The sequence below is a fragment of the Cygnus olor genome, chromosome 23 (assembly GCF_009769625.2).
Source record: "Cygnus olor isolate bCygOlo1 chromosome 23, bCygOlo1.pri.v2, whole genome shotgun sequence".
Taxonomy (NCBI): domain Eukaryota; kingdom Metazoa; phylum Chordata; class Aves; order Anseriformes; family Anatidae; genus Cygnus; species Cygnus olor.
Window position 1 is genome coordinate 969,990 of NC_049191.1, and position 20,943 is coordinate 990,932.

Consider the following 20,943-nt stretch of genomic DNA (forward strand, 5'->3'; position numbering starts at 1 on the left):
TTTAAAATGTCCCTCAGTCAAACAGTCAGGCTGGTGACAGTTTCCCTGCAGCCCCAGGGAGCGGCTAATCTGATCTCACTCCCAGCCCGGTGCCTTTCCAATCAGCCGCTCTTCTCCTTCCTGGCAGCCTGTTTCCGTGCGCGCCCTCCTTCCCAGCCCCACTCCGCCTGTTTTTTTTCGGTTTGAATCAAAACAAACTACCAGGTTCAAACTGCTCCTTAGTCACGAACACACTGAGCGGGAGCCTCTGCTCCTGGCCAGGGCTATGGAAACTCCACGGAGAAACACCTCAAACCACAGAGAACTTGTTTTCGAGCAGGACCACAGCAGGGGCAGGGCGTTCAGGAGCCTATATCCACCAGCACCCTAAAAGCACTGAATTCCCTCAACCGTGTAAGGACTGGCAAAAGATCTGCACAGCTCAGGAGCAGGGAAGGCAGAGGATGGCACTGAAGTCAGTGTGAGCCCCCCCCAGATCTCCCCTGGCCTCTCCCAGCCCCGTTTGTGTCACGATTCCTCATATAAGGGAATGAGGAGCCGTTTCTGCCCCGTCAGCACGTTGCGAGCTGATGCCTTTCCCAGGGACTCCAGATGGTTTTGCTCTCTGTCTGTTTGTGTCTGCACTACTGGTAATTCAGGCCCGTCTGACATTAGCTTTTGAGATGAAACCTTCCCACAATTAGTTACAGTCTGTGCTCTTGTGCTGCAAAGGGCGCAGGGCTGAGCTGTCAGAGCGCTGTCTGGGAGACCCGTCCCACACACAAGTCCTGCCCAGGTTTCTCTATTTCAGTCAGGGGTGTGATTTTTCTAGTGAAATCATCAAACCAAGACAGTCTCTGCTACAGATGGGTAGCGACAGCCATTTAAAGACGTCTCATACCCAGCCTATCTCAGATAGAAGTAGGTGATTTCAGTATCGTCTAGATTTACACCGATGTAACACCTCTCCTTTCTTTCTCTGGCCTTCCTTTCCCACCAGCAAAGTGGGGAGAGGATCCTTGCACACGTCAGGGCTCCACATCAGAAGTGTCACAGAAACACTGAGCATCTTCACACACAACATGCTGATGTGACCTGGCAGCGTAGCAGGGACGGAGCTCGGTAACTCGTGCTGCTCTGGGGCAGAGCGCTCCGCGGACACCCCTGTAGCACTGTGGCCTCTCTTCGAGCAGAACTGCTTGGCTCTCCTGCTAAATTAGTTTGCTAATGACAGGGCTCCTGATCCCAGGCAGGAATTTAACACTCCAAGGCCAATCCTAAGTGCGGTGCAAAGCTTGCAGCTGGGCTAAAGCCACGCGTACTGTGGCAGGAACGCCAGCGCGTAGCAGAGGTGGGGGAGAGCTGACGGATCCCTGGGGAACGTAAGCGCTAGAGAAGGACTCGGTTGCAGCAAGCAGCCTGGTGAAACCACTCAGTGAGGATGTACGGAAGGCAGAGAACTCATGGACAAAAGCACTGGGAAAGTAACAGGAGAGCTGAAGGGGCATTAGGAGGGAAGGAAGCTTCATCTGTGCACTCTTAAGCGGGAGATTTACTCCATCTGCACCTCCATCCTTCCACCCATCCATCCTTCCACCCATCCATCCGTCCGTCCGTCCGTCCGTCCATCCACCGGCCTGGGCACCCCCGGGGACCCATGGGTGCTGGGGGCGCTCGTGGCGGGGTGTGGGGGGGAAACTCGCGCCTCGGGCCTGCCCGGGGCGCTGCCCAAAACCGAAATGGCGGCGGCGGCGACACGAGAGGGGCGGGGCGGGGGGCGGGGCGACGCGGGAGGTGGGCGGGGCGGGCGCGGGGCGATGCGGGGCGGGGCGGGGCGGCGCCCACTCGCCGCGGGGCCGCTGTCGTTGCAGCGCGGCGGAGGCAGCGCCCGGCGGGACGCGGCCCCGGTACCCGCGGAGCCTCGGAGCCCCCGGAACCCCCCGGACACCGCCGCCCCGGGAGCAGCCCCGCCGCCGCCGCCGCCATGGGCTCCGAGCGGGACTCCGAGTCTCCGCGCTCCTCCTCCATCCACTCGGCCGCCGCCAAGTGCCCGAAGCCCGGCCGCCGCCGCCGCCTCTCCTTCCAGAGCGTCTTCTCCGCCGCCGCCGCCTCCGCCGCGGGCGGCCGCCGCCGCGCCAAGGCCGAGCCGCCGCCCGCCGCCGCCGCCGCCCCGCCGCCGCCGCCCCCCGCCGCTCCACCGGCCCCGCCGCCGCCGCCGCCCCCCCCGCCGCCGCCTCCCCCCCCGCCGCCCCCCGAGGAGCCGCCGGCGTGCGCGGAGGGGAGCGGCGAGGAGGAGCTGGAGTGCCCGCTGTGCCTGGTGCGGCAGCCGGCGGAGAACGCGCCGCGGCTGCTCTCGTGCCCGCACCGGTCGTGCGGCGCCTGCCTGCGGCAGTACCTGCGGATCGAGATCACCGAGTCCCGCGTCAACATCTGCTGCCCCGAGTGCAGCGAGCGCCTCAACCCCGCCGACATCCGCCGCCTGCTCCGCGACTCCCCGCACCTCGTCGCCAAGTACGAGGAGTTCATGCTGCGCCGCTGCCTCGCCGCCGACCCCGACTGCCGCTGGTGCCCGGCCCCCGACTGCGGGTGAGTGCCCGGGGGGGGGGTGGGGGTCCTGACCCCGCACGGGGTTGCTGGGGGGTCTGGGGGGGGTGGGGGCTGACCCCAAAGTGGGTTGCCGGGGGGTCTGGGGGGGAGGTCCTAGACCCCGCATGGGGTTTCTGGGGGGGGGAGCCCTGACCCCAAAGTGGGCTTCTGGGGTGTCTGGGGGGGGGTCTTGACCCCGCAGGGGGCTGCTCTCCTCCGTGCCGGGGTGTCCAGCGGGGTCCCAGACCCCACAAGGGGTTGCCTCCCTCTGTGCTGGGGCATCAGGGGGGTGTCCTGACCCTGCAGGGGGCTGCTGAAGCATCCAAGGGGGTCCCTGTTCCCACAGGGAGCTGATGGGGTGTTTGGGGGGGGGGGGGGGGGTTGGTGTCCCTGTTCCCACAGGGGTCTGCCCTTTCCGGCCTGGAGGGGGGCCCGCTCTCCCCTCTCTGGTAAGTGACTTGGAGAGGGGGTCCCTCTGCCCCACAGGGGGCTGCCCGTCGGCCCTGGGGCAGCCCGGGGGCCTGCTGTCCTCATAGGGGTCTGTCTGTCCCCTTCCGTGTGGGGCAGCCTGGGAGGGGTCTGCTGTCCCTGCTGGGTTCTGTCCCCTCTCTGCTGGGACAGCTCAGGGTGGGGGGGTCCCTGCGTCCCCGTAGGGTGCTGACTGGGGACCCCAGGACAGCCTGGGGAGGTGGGACCTGCTGTGGTGCTGCCTGTCCCCACCCGGCCCAGGGAGGGGCAGCCCCCCCCCGCCCGGTGCTGCGATGCCACTAACGTGTGCTTCTGTTCACACGGAGTTCAATGAAAATCCCTAATTGCAGGCTTGCTGCGCTTGCCAGTCAGCAACCTGTTCGGGATAGTCAAAAGGTACCAAAACAATGCTCCATCCATCCACACTAAAATCCCAGGATTTGACCTTGGGGAACGTGGAAATACAGACAAGCACGGCCCTTGTAATGGGACTTGGAGGGGGTTTTAGCTGAGCAACTGTTTCCCTGATTTAAAAGAAGGCTTTTTTCTGCACAAATGGGAAGCCTGGAGTTTCCCAGCCGCGTGTATCACCGCGAGCTGCAGCAGTCCTTGCACGGGGCACCCTGCGGTTTCCACGGGGGGGGGAAGAAGGAACTGTGAACGGTCACTTCTTTCCAGCGGGGACGTGAATGCATGGCACAGAGGAGTGATGTTGACTCATTACCATTGCCTAAGTGAGGAAACGTCTGTCTGTCCAGAAGTCGGTCCACCCAGGCTTGATGACTGTACTCGTCTGCGTGTTGCTTTCATTTTCTCTTCTCTTTTCCTTTGGATGAACTCTGTTTAGTTTCTATTTACGTGTAAGGCAAAGCTGCCTGGAAAACGGCTTTTTTCAGGAAACTTAGAGTCTAAGTGCTGCAAAGTTTGGCTAGAAGGCAGCATGAGTTGCAGTTCTGGGTAGCGTGAACATGAAAGGAAAGTCTGACCTAGTAGTCAGAGTGGAAAGCGTGGTGGGAGGATCGTGAAAATTTAATCAGAGTGTTGTAATAACCTTCCTGTGCAAAGCAGTTAACCTGTCTCAGGTTACCCGTTTTGGGGCCCCTGAGCACTGCTGCATAAAGGCTCCTTTCTTCAGAGGGCAGTGGTGACAGCAGGCAGCGGTGCTGGGTTCTGGTGCAAAGTCAGGTGCTAGGTCTTGATGTTTCGGTGTCGCTGGGGACGAGACCAGGGACGTCGCGCAGGCTGTGCTGCCCGCAGAGGGAATGCCCCTGCTGTCTGCGCCATCAGCTGGGTAGAGAAAACCCCGTTCCTGCTCACCAGCCTCAGCTTTTCGGCTGCTGTGATGCTGTTCTGGGCTGCGGATAGGTGTAAGCGCCCCATCCGTAGCTGAGGCTGCTTCGTTGGAAGGAGCCGGCCCTGGCACGGCCTGCAGGGCGCTGCCTCTTCGAAGGGAGCCCGGCCTGATCCCCATCCAGCCATCGCTTCAGGGGTCTGGGCAGACACACGTCACCTACAGCTCATCTGGTGGACAAGGACATCCTTGCTGGGAACACGGGACGCGGGCGTCTTCCCGTGAGCTGCCCGGCAGAAGCGAGAGGTGACCCCGGCTGCTGGGAACCCGGCAGCTCTCGTGGGTCGCTGCCCACCGGTGCCATCCATCGGCGTGTCGGGAGCACGCGAACAAAGGCTGTTGGAATCGGCCCTCCGGCGGCAGGAGGAATTAATCGCCCTATTCATTCTTCCTAGCAAGTGCGTTTCGTTGTGCTTATGTAAAGCCAGGCGACGAATTATTTACAGCGGGCTTTCCCGCGGCAGCAGCAGCGTGTGTGGGGCTGGGGGCACGGCGGTGCTGGGCGTTTTGGGGGGATGTCGCCCACCACCGGGTGTGGGAGCTGCGAGGCGGCGGCGGCAGACGAAGCCGTGGCGTGTGCACGCAGCATCCTCTGCCTTCCACACCTACTGCAGGCTTTCGTAAAGGAAAGAGCTCGGCTGTGCTGCTGCGGGAGGAGGAGGAGGACCGGCACAACACCGGAGCGTGTTGCCATGGGAACGCTGGCCAATTGATGCACCATCAGTCGCAATACCAATAATTTTCTATATTTGCAGCTTTTGGTGTCCCCCACCCCACCCCCCCCCTCGCTGCAATCAGCTGGCGTTGCTCTCTGGTGTTTGTCACGCTGCATCTCCCCTGGAAGCTGGCGAGAACAAGAGGAGCTTTAAGCGAACCGGGCTGCGTGGGCTGAGCTCCTGAATGAGGCTGGAGGCAACTGGCGAGGCTCCGGCTCCTTGGAGGCCGGGGCTGGGAGCGGGGCTCTGCCCTCCCTTGGCCCGCTGGGGTCTCGGGCAGGCGCTCGCTGTCGTTGCCGCCGCTGCGTGGGGGAAAGTCAGAGTTTCCCTTTTCACCTCTGCCGGGGCCGAGCCAGGAAGCGGCCGTTGAACGAAGCGATGCGTCAGCGGTCAGGTGGAGATGGAGGCACGCGTTAGCGGCCCGGATCCTGCAGCGGCCACCCCCAGGCACATCGCTTCAATGGCTCCTTTCTAGTTGTCCTTGGGTTTGGAGCTGGGTTATTTCCTTCCCTCGCAGAAGAAAGCCGTGTAGCTGTTTTTCTCCGTGCAGCTGTGGGCTTGTTCTTGACGTTTGTCATTTCAGTTCTAGCAGTGAAATGTAAATGGCGAGGATTTTCTTTTCTCATAGGGGAGTTGCTTGAGTGTCTAGAAAAACCCTAAATCTCTAGTGAGGGGTTAATCTAGAGCACGAGGCTGCTTAATATATTACGCTGAGCTTTCCCAGCCTGCTGTTATGGTTTGAAATAGCAGTGTGTCACAACGCAGCTGGCCTGATGAGGCTTTATTTTTTGCCAGGGGTAGTTCTGTGGCTGCCTTGTGGTGGCAGGGTACGGATGCTTAGCGGGATTCTCTCTGGCCAAGATGCGTAGGAGTCGATGTGGGTCAGGTTGGCTGCCTCCCGGCTGCCTGCATCCCTCCCCTCCGCCCGCTCCGGCCTCACGTGCGGGCGCGTGGCCGCTGATGTATGCGGGGACCCTGCCGTCGCGCCCCCCAGCCCGGCACTCCACGCGGAGATGTTGTTTCTTGGGCGATTGTGTCGTACCCTGGCAGGGTGAAGCTGCTTGAACTCCCACGGGATATGAATCATTGTGGTATGACACATTCAGCGGTTCTCACGCTGCTGCCTCTGAGAAGAGGCAATACGACTCGAGCTACGCGAGCTCTAAATATAAAATCCTAAATAGGAGCTATTCTCCTCCGGCCACTAACGAAAACGCTGAGGATGATCAACAAAAATACCCTTTGGTATTTATACTGGTGTTGCAGAGCCGGAAGGCACTTCTGGAATTACTCGGTGCAGCCCCTCCAGTGGCAGCAGCCTCATCCTCGCTGACTGTAAGTCAGCTCCTGTGTAGCGGAGCTGCTTCAGCTTTTGTGTGCACGCTTCCTCATGGAAACACCACGTTACTGTCAGAAAAAGTGAGCAGGTTGAGTACCCTGACTTCCCTCTCGTGTACATTCAGTTGGTTTTACTCCAGTTTTGGTTTACTCCAGAAGCAGAGCGTTGTTCTTCGCCCTCTGTTGATCTCCACAGAATTTCCTTTTTTACAGGGGCTTACTTCTTGAAATAGCTGCACGTTGAAACCCGGCTTGTTCCACTTTTTTTAGAATCATCATTAGGTGATAAAGTGCCCGGTGAGGCTTCAGCTTGCCTAGCCTCCTCTGGGCCATGTGCATACACCCGTGTGCCTGGCTGTCCTGAGGAGCTGGGGGGTGTGTTGTGTGTATTTGTGTGTGTGTTTGTGTGTGTGTGCAGCCTGTGTGCAGCCACGCGTACGGAGCAGCAGGAGCCTGTGCTGGGAGCCTGCAGTGGCAGAAGGGGCAGGCTGGGCAGGGCACCTCTGATCCGTACGAGCGGACAGTGAGGACTGCCACCGCTCACTGAGAGAACTCAGTATTGCCAGCTATCTGCCCCAAGTAACCTAATTAGCACTACTTAACTCCAGGCCCTGCAGTGCAAGGCGCAGGACTGGTGAGAGCAGGAATTTGGAGCGCGGCTGCACTGCAGCGACCAGGAACACCGACCTGGCAGCAGTGGGCTGTCTGCCCAGGCTGGGCTGCCTCTGGAGCGGGGCTGCTGTGCCCCCTGGGCAAGGCAGGGGCTGCTCAGCATAGCCCGGCAGCAGCCTGTTGGAGAAGGGCACCGAGAGCCCCCCGTGCCACCCCCGGGCGCGGTGACTTGGCCGGATCGCGGGACTATCGCTTGATAACTTTGCCTCTTGCTAACTCGCCGGGTGTCTTCCTTCCCCAGCTACGCGGTTATTGCCTACGGCTGCGCCAGCTGCCCCAAGCTGACCTGCGAGAGGGACGGCTGCCAGACGGAGTTCTGCTATCACTGCAAGCAGATATGGCACCCCAACCAGACCTGCGACATGGCCCGCCAGCAAAGGGCGCAGACGCTCCGCGTACGGACCAAGCACACGTCGGGCCTCAGCTACGGACAGGAGTCTGGGCCGGGTATGGATCACGCGTTGTAGGTTACTGGGTGCTGCGGTCGTGCCTGTGAAGCTGAGAAAGAGCCGCCTGTTGTGCAGAACTTCCTCCCCGGGGCGGTGGCAGTGCCCCGCGGGGAGCGCTGCTGCGTGCCGCAGCTGAGGGTCCCTGGCAGCCATGGGTGAGAACAGCTGTGAACCCGAGAGCCACTTCCCCTTCTCCCGGGTGTTCGAGCGAGCCCGCTGGGCTCCTGCAAGAAATTAGAACGTGAAACGGGTCGGGGATAGGTGACGACATGCCTCGGGTCCTTCCTCGGCGCTGCAGCTCCCCTCTTCCGCCCCAGCCACGTTGTGGCCGTTTTGATCTCAGATGTTCTTGCTTCTTGCTGATCTAGATGTTGAACAAATAGGTGCTTTTTACTGTTGCAACTTGAAATTTGCCTATTGTAATAGTAAAAAGTAGCATTAATGCCTAGCCCTGCGTGGGGAGCCTGACTGTGTGCACTGTTAGGTGCTCATAATGTCACGTACAGGGGAAAAATGCCAGCCCACAGACTCCTACTCTGCCTTGTAGGAGCTGCTACGTCCGCTGAGTTAGTGTTCATTAAAAATAACCGTGTTGACTCTGGAAGTGGGCAGTAAGGCCATTTCTTGAAGTCCCTCCCTCCCCTCAGACAAAACACTACTGTGCCTTGCATGCCAGGAGTTAAAATGTTGATGCTCGTATTGGAGCTGCCGTGAGCGGTTCGAGGTGGCTCAGCTGCATCTCAAGGCTCAGCGTGCCCAGTTAGAGGGCCCTGACAATCCACAGCCCAGATACCACCACAGCCTGTGGTACAAACCAGCAAGCAAAAACTGGTTTCTGAGCTTTTTTCGCCCTCCTAAAGGAGATCCCTGCCAGGAAGAGCTTAGCGTTTAGCCACTGAAAGGGAGATTCCTGAGACAGCGGTTTTTCCCCACCCCATTCTTGCTGGATTCAGTGCAGTGATTAATAAGGTGCGGGCCGGTCTCAGCAGCTGGATTTCATATTGTTGAGTGTCAGAGAGGCTGCCAGCAAAGCCCTGACCCGCTGCGCAGACAGCCGTTGCGTAACCGCGATCAGATGATGCGTGACTTGAGGAGATGAAGGACCCTCATCCTGCCCTGCCAGGAGCCGAGTGGGGCTGCGCAGCATCTGCCCCGCTCCGGCGTGCAGCTGCAGGCCCCATTCCGCACTGCCTGCTGTTGAAGGCCAGGTTCAGAATTTCTGATGCCTCGTTCTCTCGATTGCTCTGTTGTTCTTGGCCTGTGAATCACCTTAGTGGAGCAATTTAATAATGGTTCTGACTTACACTGTTGTCCTGGCTAGCACAGCACAGGTATGACTTGTTCCCAGCACTTAAGCATCTCCTGGAACGCATCCTGTGCCAGGCAAGAATAAGCTTTTAAAGCTCCTGTTGCTCCCAGTCCTTGCTGCCCAGGCAGATCACTTTGGTGGGCTTGGTCTCATCAGTGTTATCTTCTCACCCTGACGATAAGCTAACAGCCCAGCCGGCTGGTTGTACCGTCCCCGCTTTGTGCTGCACGAGGGCGATCTGTCCGTGCAGAAAGCAAGGGCTCCCCCGCGCAGCGAGAGCCCCCCGTTGGCTCTTGGCAGCGCGGAGCCCGACTCAGTGCCCTGCTTCCTCCCCGCAGCGGACGACATCAAGCCGTGCCCGCGCTGCAGCGCCTACATCATCAAGATGAACGATGGGAGCTGCAACCATATGACCTGTGCCGTGTGCGGCTGCGAGTTCTGCTGGCTCTGCATGAAGGAGATCTCGGACCTGCATTACCTCAGGTGGGGGCCGGAGCAGGGTGCAGGGCTCCTCTCAATGACAGGAGACGTTTGGCTGCGTGCTGCTCGTCCTCTTGTGTCTACAATCAGTCAGCAAAATTCTCTTCTTTCTGACCCAAAGATGTGAGCTTTCTTCCCACACTACAGCAGGGAGAGGTTCTTCCTCACCAAAAAAAAAAAAAAAAGTCTGCTCCTGATATGTTGCATTTGAGATCTCTTAGCATAGTGGACATTAAACATAGTCCTGGTGGTGCAATAGTCACCTTGAGGAGCAAATTAATCTTGATGGGGCGCAGGATCCTTTTTTGTGTTGTCTACCTACTTCCTAAGCTTTGGGTTTTGTTCATGTGGAAGTTGAATTTGGGGTTCTCAGGGATGCTTAGGAATTGCTGAGGTTTTAACGTCATTTTTTTTTCCTTCTATTAAGCCCCTCTGGCTGCACGTTCTGGGGCAAAAAGCCATGGAGTCGTAAAAAGAAGATTCTCTGGCAGCTGGGCACGCTGATCGGCGCTCCTGTAGGCATTTCCCTCATTGCTGGCATTGCCATTCCAGCTATGGTCATTGGCATCCCCGTGTACGTCGGGAGAAAGGTAAATGTGGCGAGCGTGAGGCTGGAGCTGAGGGATCCACGGCTCAGGGCGGTCTCTGACTCGGGGCATCCGACCAGCAACTGAGAGCTGATACAAAGGGCGGGTCTCCCCGTAGAACCAGAATTCAGCTGTCTCTTCTAAACCCTGCCTTATCTTCTGGGCTTTGTGTGGTGAGAGGAGGATGGGGGCTGATAGCCCTTTGGGCTGAAGTCCTCTCAACGCGTGTTGTGTCGCTGTTGTGCCTCTACCCTGAACGGGGAAGGGAAACCTGGCCTCTTTTGTCACTTCCTATGGCAGGGGCCTCTGTGGGACAGTGACAGGCTCTGAGCAGCACGCGGGCATAGGTCACTGTGCATTTTGGTGCTGCTGGGGGTCTCCAGCTGCCCCAACCTATGTTGTGCTCTTGTGCCTCTGTGCCGGTAAAGAGGCGTTGAGAAGGAGGAAATGGTGTCAGCACTGGATTTGTAGCTTCTTCTTTTTCTTGAACGCAGACCCACCTGCAAGATCTGATCTGCGAGATCTGTGGTCACGATGGGGCTCTTTCAGGGCTAATGCAGCTGTAAAAGCACAAGCTTATGGATGTCTTCTGGCTGTTGCTTGTGGCCTGGTGCTGTTCTCACCTGGTGCTTCTCCTTCCCTCAGATCCACAGCAGGTATGAGGGAAAGAAAACGTCTAAGCACAAGAGGAATTTGGCCATTACCGGTGGGGTCACACTGTCTGTCATTGCCTCTCCGGTCATCGCTGCTGTCAGTGTTGGTAAGTGGGCACCGTCCATTTCCCATGGTGTGCAAAGCTGTGTAAATAAACACAGCTGAGAGTCCCTACCCCAAAGGTCCCTTCTGTCTGCCTAGCCCAGCTCGGCCTTAAGCCCCTCTTAACTCAGCACATCCTCGTGTGCAGGTATCGGAGTCCCCATCATGCTGGCTTACGTCTACGGGGTGGTGCCGATCTCGCTGTGCCGAGGTGGTGGCTGTGGAGTTAGCACCGCCAACGGGAAGGGCGTGAAAATAGAGTTTGATGAAGATGATGGACCAATCACAGGTACTGCGATAAGCGGGGAAGGGAATGAGGAAAGGCCCTGCCACTGCCTCTTGTAATGAAATGGTGGGGGGCTTAGTATTTCCCAAATCTGAGCATCTTGGGTTTGGCTAGGAGGAGTTACTTGCTGATCAGCTGCATAGCTCCAAGCCAAATCTCAGCGCTTCCTTGCCCTGGTAGAGGCACGGAGGCTGGCTGAGGCGAGAAGCACGCTGCCTGGTGTCCGACCTTCAGCCCTGCCACCACCATCATATCTGGCTGGTGCCCTTGCTGACCGTTTCCCATGCTGTTCTCCTCCTCAGTGGCTGATGCCTGGCGAGCCCTGAAGAACCCCAGCATTGGTGAAAGCAGCATCGAGGGGCTGACCAGCGTGCTCAGCACCAGCGGGAGCCCCACGGATGGGCTCAGCGTGATGCAGGGCAACTACAGTGAGACGGCCAGCTTCGCCGCCCTCTCGGGCGGTACCCTGAGCGGCGGTGTCCTCTCGGGAGGCAAGGGCAAGTACAGCAGGTAAAATGGGCTGGTGGGCATGGCAAGAAAGGGGTGAAGGCTCCCGGGGCCTGTGCTGGCTGCGCAGGCTTAGCTTGGGGCTCCGTCTGAGGCTGGGTGGCCCTCTGTGTGCTTGGCAGTCATGTCCTGGTATTTTTACTTCTTGGTCTGTGGTGGAATAACCAGTCCCAGCAGTCCAGGCTACTTCTGCCGCTGCTGTTAGGCTGGTTCTTGCAAGGAGGACAAAAGCTAGAGAAACAAGTTTCTGTCCCTTCTGAACTCCGTGAAACTGCAGAGCTGATGCTTTGGGTTAATTGGGAAGAGTGCAGAGGTGCCTGCATGGCCCACTTAAAGATCCTCCGGTGCTCTGATCCCAGCCTAGAGGTTTGGGAGCCTCCTGTTCCAGTCAGGGCTGCTGCTTTCCAAGTCGGAAGGTTACACCACAGTTTTCTTCTTAAACTTGCCTGTGAGTCAGTCTGCAGGGTAATTAGAGACACGTGTTGATATGGCAGCCAGCATATAATCATGGCTCTGTGCTAGATCTGTGGAAATCTGTTCTTCGCAGGAATTGCATGAGTCATGGACATAAACACAACTTCACCTTCGTCATGGAAAACAGAATGGGTTTACCTAAATTGAGCCAAAAATGAGACTGAGAGGAACCCTTGGGGTTAAACTTCCTTGTGCCAAGCTAGGCCAGCACAGAGGGCCTCTTGCTTTCTCATGGCAGAGGCTGTTTGGTGCCACTCGGGGACCCTCTGAGGCATTTCTGAGGAATCCTCTTTTTTTTTTTTTTTTCCTGCAGGCTGGAAGTGCAGGCAGATGTCCAGAAGGAGGTTTTCCCCAAGGACTCAGTCAGTTTGGGGGCTATCAGTGACAACGCCAGCACTCGGGCCATGGCCGGTTCCATCATCAGCTCCTACAACCCCCAGGACAGGTAGGAGGACGTGTGATGGTGAGAAGAGTGTTGGTTGTGGGTGTCCTGGAAAAATCCAAGCTCTGTGAGGTGCTGCGGGTGCCAGGCTGGCTGTGGGCACTCCAGCTCTTGCAGCTGGCAGGAGGGTCGATCTTTTATTCGGGCAGGAGGAGGACCGGGGGTGTTTGGGAGCAGCCTCTCTGTGCACTGTGGAGGCTGAGGAGGGGATCTGCAGCCCAGGACTCTCAGGGCCTGTTCCTGGTGCCCTCGGTCTCCAGTGCTTCCCTGCTTCATTTCCTGGCTCTCAGCCTGGGGGGACCTCGGCTTCCATTCGGAGGAACTCGAGGAGAGCAGTGGGTGCTGTTGTGTCCCAGATGCCGTGGGCTGATGAGCAGCATCTTGCTCCTGCCTGGGCAGCGTGGTCCTCCTGGCCCAGTGAGGTGGTGACCCAGGATGTGGCCAAAACCAGCAGCTGTGCAGTAACACGGGGGTGCTTGTTTCTGCAGGGAGTGCAATAACATGGAGATCCAGGTGGACATCGAAGCCAAGCCCAGTCACTACCAGCTGGCCAGCGGCAGCAGTACAGAGGACTCTCTGCACGTCCACACCCAAATGGCAGAGAATGAGGAAGAGGAGGAGGAGGAGGAAGAGGACGGTGAGCAGGAGCAGATGTGCAAACACCAAAGCTGTGAGCAAAAGGACTGCGTTGCCAGCAAAACCTGGGACATCACCCTGGCCCAGCCTGAGAGCATACGGAGTGACCTGGAGAGCTCCGACAGCCAGTCGGACGATGTGCCAGACATTACCTCGGACGAGTGCGACTCCCCCCACTCTCAGACTGCAGCAGCCTGCCCGCAGACCCCCAAAGCTAGAGGTGCCGAGAGCCCAAGTGCCCACCTGAGCCACTGTGCCCAAGCCGAGGGGTGCAGGCTGGACGAAATAGTCAAACTGGAGTGCATCGAAGCCAGAGTATGAAGTGGCCTCCTGCTGAAAAGCACACTCGTTGTCATTGCATCTTTGGGGCAGGGTTGTGTCCGTGTTGGCTTCTGTTTGCAATTCTTCAGCTGGCTCCCTGGCCTCGCCTCAGGGAGTCGTCGTTTCTTACGTGACAAAAAAGAAAAGGAAAAAACAATCCCCGACCCTCTTTTTGTTTTAATTTATTGGTTCAGGCTCTGTGAGGTGTGTAAGAGTGTAAATATGTATGTGTCTGTATGTCTGCAACCATCCTAAAGGACTATTTGAATAAAGACTCTGGATGTCATTCGACTCGCATCCAGCTCATCCTTTCCACGGGTGTACGGTGAAATCCTCTCCTTGGTGGCTGCCTTTGGACTGTCTGTGAATGCCGCCCTAGCCCCAGGCCTGGGGAAAAGGGGTGCATCTCCTCTCCTGCCTCCAGAAAGCAGGGGTGCCAGCCTTGTTCTACCTGCAGCGCTGGGGGCACGGCTGCTAGGCCAGACGGCCATGTGCTGGGGCTGTGTACACAGGGGAAGGACAGGGACTAACCATGCACTGAGCCAAATTCCCAGGGCTGCTTCAGGAGGCCGAGGGCTGACCTGGTGGCTCTGTCAGGACATCAGGGAGAGGCCAGGAGGCTGCCCTAGGCCCTGCCTGTCCCCAGAGCAGCTCCCGGGGCCTGGGCTGTGCTGCTGTCCCTGTAATTAAAGCGCTGGTGCCTCCTGTCTGCCATGAGCCGTGCAGTGAGCGTGGCTCAGCAAGCACCTTCTGAGACCCAGGAAGGGCCTCGTGGGGGCTGTGCAGGTCCCTGGACATTTCCTTACGGCAACTTGAGGCGGACTTGGTGCTTTGCTGGGCAGGATGTGGCCAGAGGGGTCTCCCCATGGGGCAGCAGCCTCCCAGGCACGGGGTGGAGGCCTGCAGGGTGCAGCACAGCGCGGTGCAAAGCAGCAAGGGGAGCGCAGGGGTGGGGATGGGGCCGTGCCTCCCCTCTGCGGAGGCAGGCGAAGGTGGAGTTATTGCTTTGCTCGTCCAGGAGCTGGTCTGACGGGAAGCGGAGCCACAGCTGGGTGCAGCAGGCGAGCGGCTCCGTGGCTTCATCCCAGCTCTGGGCCTGCCCGGTCGCGTGGGGACCCCGATGGCTCTGGCCACCAGTGCAGGGGCTGAGCACAGGGCAGGTCCTGGGGGCGCTGAGGGGCTCTGATGGCCTGATCCCAGCCGGCTGAAGATGTGTCAAGTGGGTGAGTCTGGGTCTGGTGGGGTAATCGCGATGGGAGGTGTCTGAGCCCTGCCTGCGGCTCCAGCTATGCCTCCTGCAGGGGAAACTGAGGCACGGAGGGAGGGCGGCCCTGCACGGCTCCAACATGAGCTGGGGTGAGCCCCAGTCCCGACGGGGGAACAGCCCTGTGCTGCTGCCTCTATTCATTAGAGCGCTCGGTGCCCAAGCCCAGCGCTGGGGTGGCCGTCCATGGGGGGCTGCTCCCTGCAGCTCCCTTATTGCCCCGGGGAGCCCCGCTCCTTCCCGGGACGTGCTGGGGCACGCGGCCGGTCCCCATCAGGGACGCCCATTCCCACGGCTGCTGTCCCTGCACCATGGCTCTGACCCCAGGGGAGCCGGCTGGGGCAGTGGTTTGCATATCTGGGCTGCCAGCGACTGCCACCCTGCCACCACCTTGTCCCCACTGCCGTGTCACCTCCTCTGGGGCTGTCCCCAGATGCCCTGCGCCAGCCACCCTGCGCTGTGCAGTCTCAGTGCTCAGCCTCCCCTCTCCTCCTCCCCAGGCCACCACGATCCCAGCAGCCACCAGAGGGTCCTCATGAAAACGGGCCTCATCCTCCTCATCGTTGGGCACCTCAACTTCATCACCGGAGCCCTCGTCCACGGCATCGTGCTCCGCTTCGTGGTCAGCCTGCGGGACGCCATCTCCCTGCAGTACGCCATCTCCAACACCGCCTCGGCCATCTCTGCTCTGCTGGTACCACGGGGGGTGGGGGGGCACAGGGTGGGTGCAGGATGGATGCAGGGTGGGATGCAGAGGGATGCAGGGTGGACACTGCTCCGTCCCCCCTTCCTGGCTCTAACGAGGCCTTCCTCACATAGGACTGGGGGGGGTTAGATGCACAGGGACTTGGCACTGGATGGAGGGGGCTGAGCTTTCAGGGACAATGTCAATGTCCCTGGTGTCGATGACCTCCCCACGCTTCCTTGCAGACGATCTCCTGTGGCTTAGCTGCCCTCATGCTGTCCCGCTACTTCGCCCCTGCAGCCCTCGTAAGCAGCCCCAGCCCTGCAGCCCCCCAAGGCTCCATCCCACAGCCCCTCGCTTGGGCACCACCCCAGGTGGGTGGCTGCATGTGGCTCCATCTCACCGCGCTGCCTCATCTCTCCCGTCCCACAGAAATGGGCAGTTCTGGCCCTGAGCGCCAGCAGCAGCCTGGGCTCGCTGTCCTGCCTGCCAGGGCTGGCCGTCGCCATCGGGCTCACGCTGGGCAGCCGGGGCCGGGTGCTGCTGGCGCCCTGCGCCCTCACCGATGCTGCCCTCGCCCCGCTCGCCCGGCAGTGCCCCTTCGATCCCACCCGCGTCTACGTGAGTCCTGCTGATCCTGTGGCCACCCCACGCTGTGCCTGCCCTGCAGATGGGGGCACACACAGGGACCTCACGGCCCTCATCCCCACAGAGCTCCACACTGTCCCTCTGGTTCATCTCCCTCATGCTGGGCTCACTGGAGATCGTCTTCAGCATCCGCTGCCTCCTGCTCACCATCGAGCTCCTCCGCCTCAGCTGCTGCTGCCGCAGGGTGCGCCGGCAGAAGGTGAATCCTCTCTAAACCCCCGTGCAGGGCTGGGATGGAGCCAGCTGGGCTCAGGGCCCCAGGGTGGGCAGGATTTGCCCACCTGAAGCTCTCGGCCCCTGGTCCTGCCCTGAGCAGCCCCTCTGCCTTGCAGGTCTCCTTGCAGACTGCCCCTGCGGACAGCCCCGACCCTGGGCTGTGCCTGGGCTTGCTGAGCCTGGACAGCATGGAAACTGCCCAGCTGTGAGCAGGGTATGGGAAGCAGCCCTGTCCCAGCACCCACCCCACAGCAGAGCCCAGCTCTGGGGCAGACACAGGACCTTGGATGCTGCTCATTGCTGGCTGGGACACGAGTCCATCCCCGCCGTGTTGGGCTGCCTGGGGCTGCAGCAAGGGAGGCTTCTGTGCTGGATCCGAGCCCTGCGGGGAGGACCTTTCCCCTCAGCATTGATGACCCCCACCCCACTGCTGACTGCACTGACACAAACTTTATTTTGCAGGTATTAAAAGACCAGAAGCACCCCCCCCCTCCCCACGGCCCCCACCTGTGCGCCAGCCGTGGGGAAGGGGCTGGCCCGGCCCCGAGGCGTGCAGTGTGTACATGCTGGGGGTGCTGGGGGAGCTGTGAGCAACTGGGGCTTTGTCCCCTAGGCCGGGTCCCGGTGCCTGTTGGAGAAGCAGCGGTGGCTCCACCATGCTGGGTTGTCCCCTGCTCCATGCCTCTGGTGCACAGGGACCGTCCCCATTCGGGGGGGGGGGGGGTTGTCCCTCCTGTCTCCCGGGTGGGTGCAGGAGCTGCTGCAGTGGTGGGGATGTCCCTCCTGGATCTCCCTTCCCCAGCCTCAGCTGGGCTCCTGCTGCCATGAGGGCATGGAGATGGGGACAGCAGGGACGGGCAGGGGTGGGAGGTGGTGTCCGGCTGCAGGACAGGGGTGGCAGGGGGCTGCGGGTGCTGTGGGGGGCTCAGAGCTGCCCGGTGCTGCTGGGGTCGCACTGCAGCAGGCGCACGATGGACGGGTCACTCTTGGCACCTTTGATGAACTCCTCCAGCGACAGCTTGCCTGCAGGGGGGACATGGCTCAGCCCGGGGGCCACAACCTCATCCCGGACACACAGGGGCACACAGGACCAACACGCACCAGGGACACCCCCCCCCCCCGCCATCCACCCCCTTTCATGGGGCGAGCCCCCCAAGTCTGCAGCCAGCCGAGCCCCTCGGCTGCTGGGGCTCCCCCCGGCCACCCCAGCGGACGTGAGGCGTTTAATCAGAGTGCGTGCGGCTCCCTCTAAGACCCCCGGATTTAGCCATGAGACCTTTCCTTTAATCCCCTCCATCTCCTCTCATTTACCATCGTTATTAGTATCCATCTGTCGGAAGATTTTTTCCGTTCTTTTCTCCGGAGTCGATTCATCTTCGGGCATATTCATCACGGAGGAGACCATTTTGTAGATGGCCTGGGAGAGGGAGACAGGGAGGAGGGTGAGCGCCTGCCACCAACCCAGGGTGGGGGACAGAGGGCTTGGGGTTCGCTGCGCTGGGACCAGCCCCTGCCCGTGTACCCAGGCTGGGGGGGGTGGATTTTGCTCCCAGCACAGCTTGTGTCTGCCCCAAGGAAGCAAGCTGGATTGCAGAAGGCAGATGGGAGCTGCTCTTGCAGGGAGATGCCCACCAAGATGTTGATGAAACAGCCTCACAAGTCACCTCCCGATGCTGCTGCTGCTGGGCCAGGGTCTGGGCAAGGGGAGCAGCTCCTGGGTGCCTGCACCAGGTCCTCGGGGTGGCTGCCACACGCATGGGCAGCGGGAAGAGCCCCGGGATAGGGTGCTGAGGGGAAGCCCTGGCCCCGGGACATGAAGAAGCAGGGTCTGCCCCGGGGGGCTGCTCCTTCCTACAGCCGCAGGGCTCAGCCAGCGGCTCCCTGCAGACGTCCAGCCCTGCGCAGGGAGCAACACGAGGCGCCTGCCCCAAACCTGCCCGCATCCCGGGGCGCAGCGGGGCTGTGCGTACCTGCACGATCTCCAGCATCTCCTCCCGGCTGATGTAGCCGTTGCCGTCCAGGTCGTACATGCTGAAGGCCCACATGAGCTTCTGCTCCAGCTTGCCGCGGGAGGTGACGCTCAGGGCGATGATGAACTCTCGGAAGTCGATGGTGCCGTCGCCGTTGGTGTCGAAGGTGCGGAAGACGTGCTCGGCGAACTTGGAGGCGTCGCCGTAGGGGAAGAAGTTGGCGTAGATCTTCTTGAACTCCTCCACGTTGAGGATGCCCGAGGGACAGTCCTTCAGGAAGCCCTTGTACCAGCCCTGCAGCTCCAGGTCGGAGAACTCGGTGTTTTCCCGCAGGTCCTGGAGCATCTCGGGGCGCAGCTTGCTGTTCTGCTTCCCCATGCCGCTGGGGACGAGCGCTGCGCTGTGGGGGGCTCCTGGCCCGGCTCCGCTCCCTGCGCCCTACAGGAGGGGAGAGGGACGGGGCAGCGCTCCCTGGCAGCCCCCGGGCACCCGGGCGGAGGCGGAGGCCGATGCGGCCCCCTCCATCGCCGCCGTCCCCTCTGAGCCGCCGGGGCCAGTCCCGGGGAGGCAGCCCCCTGGCATTTGCGTAATAAACCCTCAGGGGTCATTTGCATAATAGATTGGGCGATGTTGGCGGCACCGGGGGGAGGGGGGGGGGGGCGCAGCGGGCTGGAGGAGGGGAAGGGGCCGGACTCAGCCCTGGCTGGGGCTCTGGGTCCAGATCTGGGCCAGCTCCCCTGGCGGGGGGGTTATTTTTGGCACCTCCGCCTCCCCCGTTAATATTTGATGCCTCCGCCTGGCTCCGGAGCCCCGGGGAGGGCCGGGGGCCGCGGGTCTCCACTTGTAGCCAGAGCCCCCTCCCCGCATCAGGGCGCAGCAGCCGGGGGGGGGAGGTTGAGGGGGGCACCCCCAGGGAAGATGCCCCCGGGGCAGGGGGAACTACAGGGGAGTCCTCCCAAAACTGGGCACCGCAGGAGGGGGCTGCAGGGACCCCCCCAAGGGAAGATGCCCCCGGGAGGGGGTGAGGGGGCACATTTAGCGGGCACCCACGGGACGGTGCAGCACGGCGGGGGGGGTGCCGGGCCCCCCCGCAGGGGCTGCCCCGGGCCGGGGGGGGCTCTGCAGCCGCCGGCGGGGGGGGACACGCACCCGCGGGGCTGGGGCCGTGCCGCTCTCCCGGCCCCCCGCCCCCCGCTCGCCCCCGGTTTTCCCCCCGGTTTTCCCCGGTCCCCCCGGGTCCCGCCGCCTCCTACCTGCCCGGAGCTGAGCTGCCACCGCCGCCGCCGCCGTGCGCCAGCGCAGCCCGGGAGCGCCCGCCGGTAGCGCCCGCCGCAGCGCCGGGCGGCGGGGGGGCACCGGCACCGGGGGGCGGCGCGGGGGGGCACCGGCAGCAGCCCCCGCCCGCCCCGGGGGGGCCCCACGCACCCCTCCCCGGCCCGGGGCACTGCCCCACGAGGCAGTGGGGTGCAGCCCCTGCTCGCCCCCCCGGGTGAGGGCAGAAAAGGCTCGGTGCACCTGCAAGAGCCGGGCTGGAGCTGGGAGCTGACAGAGCACTGGGAGCACCGGGAGATCTCCGCACCAGGCACATGGGGCCGGCAGCTCAGGTGCCTGCAGACCCAGGAGGATGCTCTGGGCTCTGAAGTGGCCCTGGGGAGGGTCCCAAGGGCTCTGTTACAAAAATCATTTGTGTGGGGTGTGTTCCTGGCCCAGGATGGGGCTGCAAAAGTGCACGCAAACACGCACACACACGCAGACCCATACACATGCACACACACATATGCACACCCACCCTGCCCTTTAGGGCCCATTCCTGGGGCACCTCTCTCCTTGCCACCGGTGCCACCCTGCCAGCACGTCTGCCTGTCCCCATCCCGTCCCCTCGGAAGGAAGCCGCTGCCCCAAGGCCCCCCAGGGTGGAAGAACTGGGGGGTACGGGAAGCCCGTGTTGGGCATCCCCAGCTCCCAGGCACGGGCTCATCCCTCATCTTCCTGCCGGCCCAAGGGGTGCCAGGGCAGGTGCTTTGGGGTGAGAAGGGGATGTTTTGGGTGGGGTCCCCAACGAGCCCCCAGAGGCATACAGAGCTCAATGCTCCCTGCTCACAGGGGCTGGAGCAAAACGGCCTCCGGCAGCCGCCGCCTGCACCGGGAAAAGGCACCCGTGGTGCCAGATGCTGCCCATACGGAGGTGACATCCCCAGCAGGTTTCCCTGCGTTCCTGCACCACTCGATCGATTTGCAAAGCCTGGGATTGTTCGGAAATATCCCGGGGAGCAGATGGCAGGGGCAGATGGGAGGAAGAGGCACTCTCCTCTGAATTATACAAATAAACATGCATAAAGTGATTAAACCCACGGCCCCGGCTCATTCTGCGGGGAATGGGGAAGGGGCAGGTGGTTGCTGCAGAGCAGGGAGCTGGGGGGGGAGGACTGCTGGAGAGACCCAGGATGGGGCAAATTCACACCAAAACCTCCTGGGTACTGAGCTCAGTGAGGCCGAGGGGATGCAGGTTCCACCAAGGGAGATCTGGCATCACCAGGCATAAATGCCAGCCCAACACAGGACAGGGGACAGGGACTGCTTCGGGGTGACCCGGCTGATAGAGCAGCTGAAAGCTGTGGGTGCATTTCAAAGCCCATCAGCAGCACTTGCCCAAACCACAGTCTGGGCACAGGTCTGGCACAGGACCGGCATCGAGCCCAAGGGTGCTTTGGGATGGGTCTGGGCTGGAAACTGAGGGAAATGGCGATGAGAGCAGCGGGACAGCGGCTGCGCCTCTCCCCTGTGCTGTAGGAAAGGAGATTGG

The 20,943-nt window shown here is 61.2% G+C and overlaps 3 protein-coding genes across 3 annotated transcripts; 2 read left to right on the plus strand and 1 right to left on the minus strand.

Annotated features, from left to right (window-relative positions):
* The first annotated feature begins 1,847 nt into the window (after positions 1-1,847).
* On the plus strand, positions 1,848-13,643 carry RNF19B (ring finger protein 19B). Its single transcript, XM_040534763.1, has 9 exons — positions 1,848-2,565; positions 7,352-7,557; positions 9,207-9,351; positions 9,776-9,938; positions 10,581-10,695; positions 10,840-10,980; positions 11,280-11,487; positions 12,272-12,403; positions 12,889-13,643. Exons 1-9 carry the CDS (start codon positions 1,964-1,966, stop codon positions 13,355-13,357), a joined length of 2,181 nt encoding a protein of 726 aa, XP_040390697.1. The 5' UTR covers positions 1,848-1,963; the 3' UTR covers positions 13,358-13,643.
* Positions 13,644-14,827: 1,184 nt separating this feature from the next.
* TMEM54 (transmembrane protein 54) lies at positions 14,828-16,510 on the plus strand. The gene is made up of 5 exons (XM_040534767.1): positions 14,828-15,315; positions 15,552-15,611; positions 15,739-15,927; positions 16,019-16,153; positions 16,287-16,510. The coding sequence occupies exons 1-5, from the start codon at positions 15,055-15,057 to the stop codon at positions 16,377-16,379; spliced, it is 738 nt and encodes a 245-aa protein (XP_040390701.1). The 5' UTR covers positions 14,828-15,054; the 3' UTR covers positions 16,380-16,510.
* Positions 16,511-16,951: 441 nt separating this feature from the next.
* HPCA (hippocalcin) lies at positions 16,952-18,692 on the minus strand. Its single transcript, XM_040534770.1, has 3 exons — positions 18,141-18,692; positions 17,482-17,587; positions 16,952-17,193 (listed from the first exon to the last, which is right to left on the minus strand). The coding sequence occupies exons 1-3, from the start codon at positions 18,516-18,518 to the stop codon at positions 17,096-17,098; spliced, it is 582 nt and encodes a 193-aa protein (XP_040390704.1). The 5' UTR covers positions 18,519-18,692; the 3' UTR covers positions 16,952-17,095.
* Between the last annotated feature and the right edge of the window lie 2,251 nt (positions 18,693-20,943).

Excerpts from the sequence above, each read along its gene's own strand:
- RNF19B (XM_040534763.1), top strand. The coding sequence starts at position 1,964 with ATGGGCTCCGAGCGGGACTCCGAGTCTCCGCGCTCCTCCTCCATCCAC. Across the intron at positions 7,558-9,206 it reads CGGACAGGAGTCTGGGCCGG|CGGACGACATCAAGCCGTGC; the intron begins GTATGGATCACG and ends TCCTCCCCGCAG. Across the intron at positions 12,404-12,888 it reads TCCTACAACCCCCAGGACAG|GGAGTGCAATAACATGGAGA; the intron begins GTAGGAGGACGT and ends TTGTTTCTGCAG.
- HPCA (XM_040534770.1), bottom strand. The coding sequence starts at position 18,518 with ATGGGGAAGCAGAACAGCAAGCTGCGCCCCGAGATGCTCCAGGACCTG. Across the intron at positions 17,588-18,140 it reads AGATGCTGGAGATCGTGCAG|GCCATCTACAAAATGGTCTC; the intron begins GTACGCACAGCC and ends TCCCTCTCCCAG. Across the intron at positions 17,194-17,481 it reads GATGGATACTAATAACGATG|GCAAGCTGTCGCTGGAGGAG; the intron begins GTAAATGAGAGG and ends TCCCCCCTGCAG.
- TMEM54 (XM_040534767.1), top strand. The coding sequence starts at position 15,055 with ATGCCCTGCGCCAGCCACCCTGCGCTGTGCAGTCTCAGTGCTCAGCCT. Across the intron at positions 15,612-15,738 it reads ACTTCGCCCCTGCAGCCCTC|AAATGGGCAGTTCTGGCCCT; the intron begins GTAAGCAGCCCC and ends CCCGTCCCACAG. Across the intron at positions 16,154-16,286 it reads GCAGGGTGCGCCGGCAGAAG|GTCTCCTTGCAGACTGCCCC; the intron begins GTGAATCCTCTC and ends TCTGCCTTGCAG.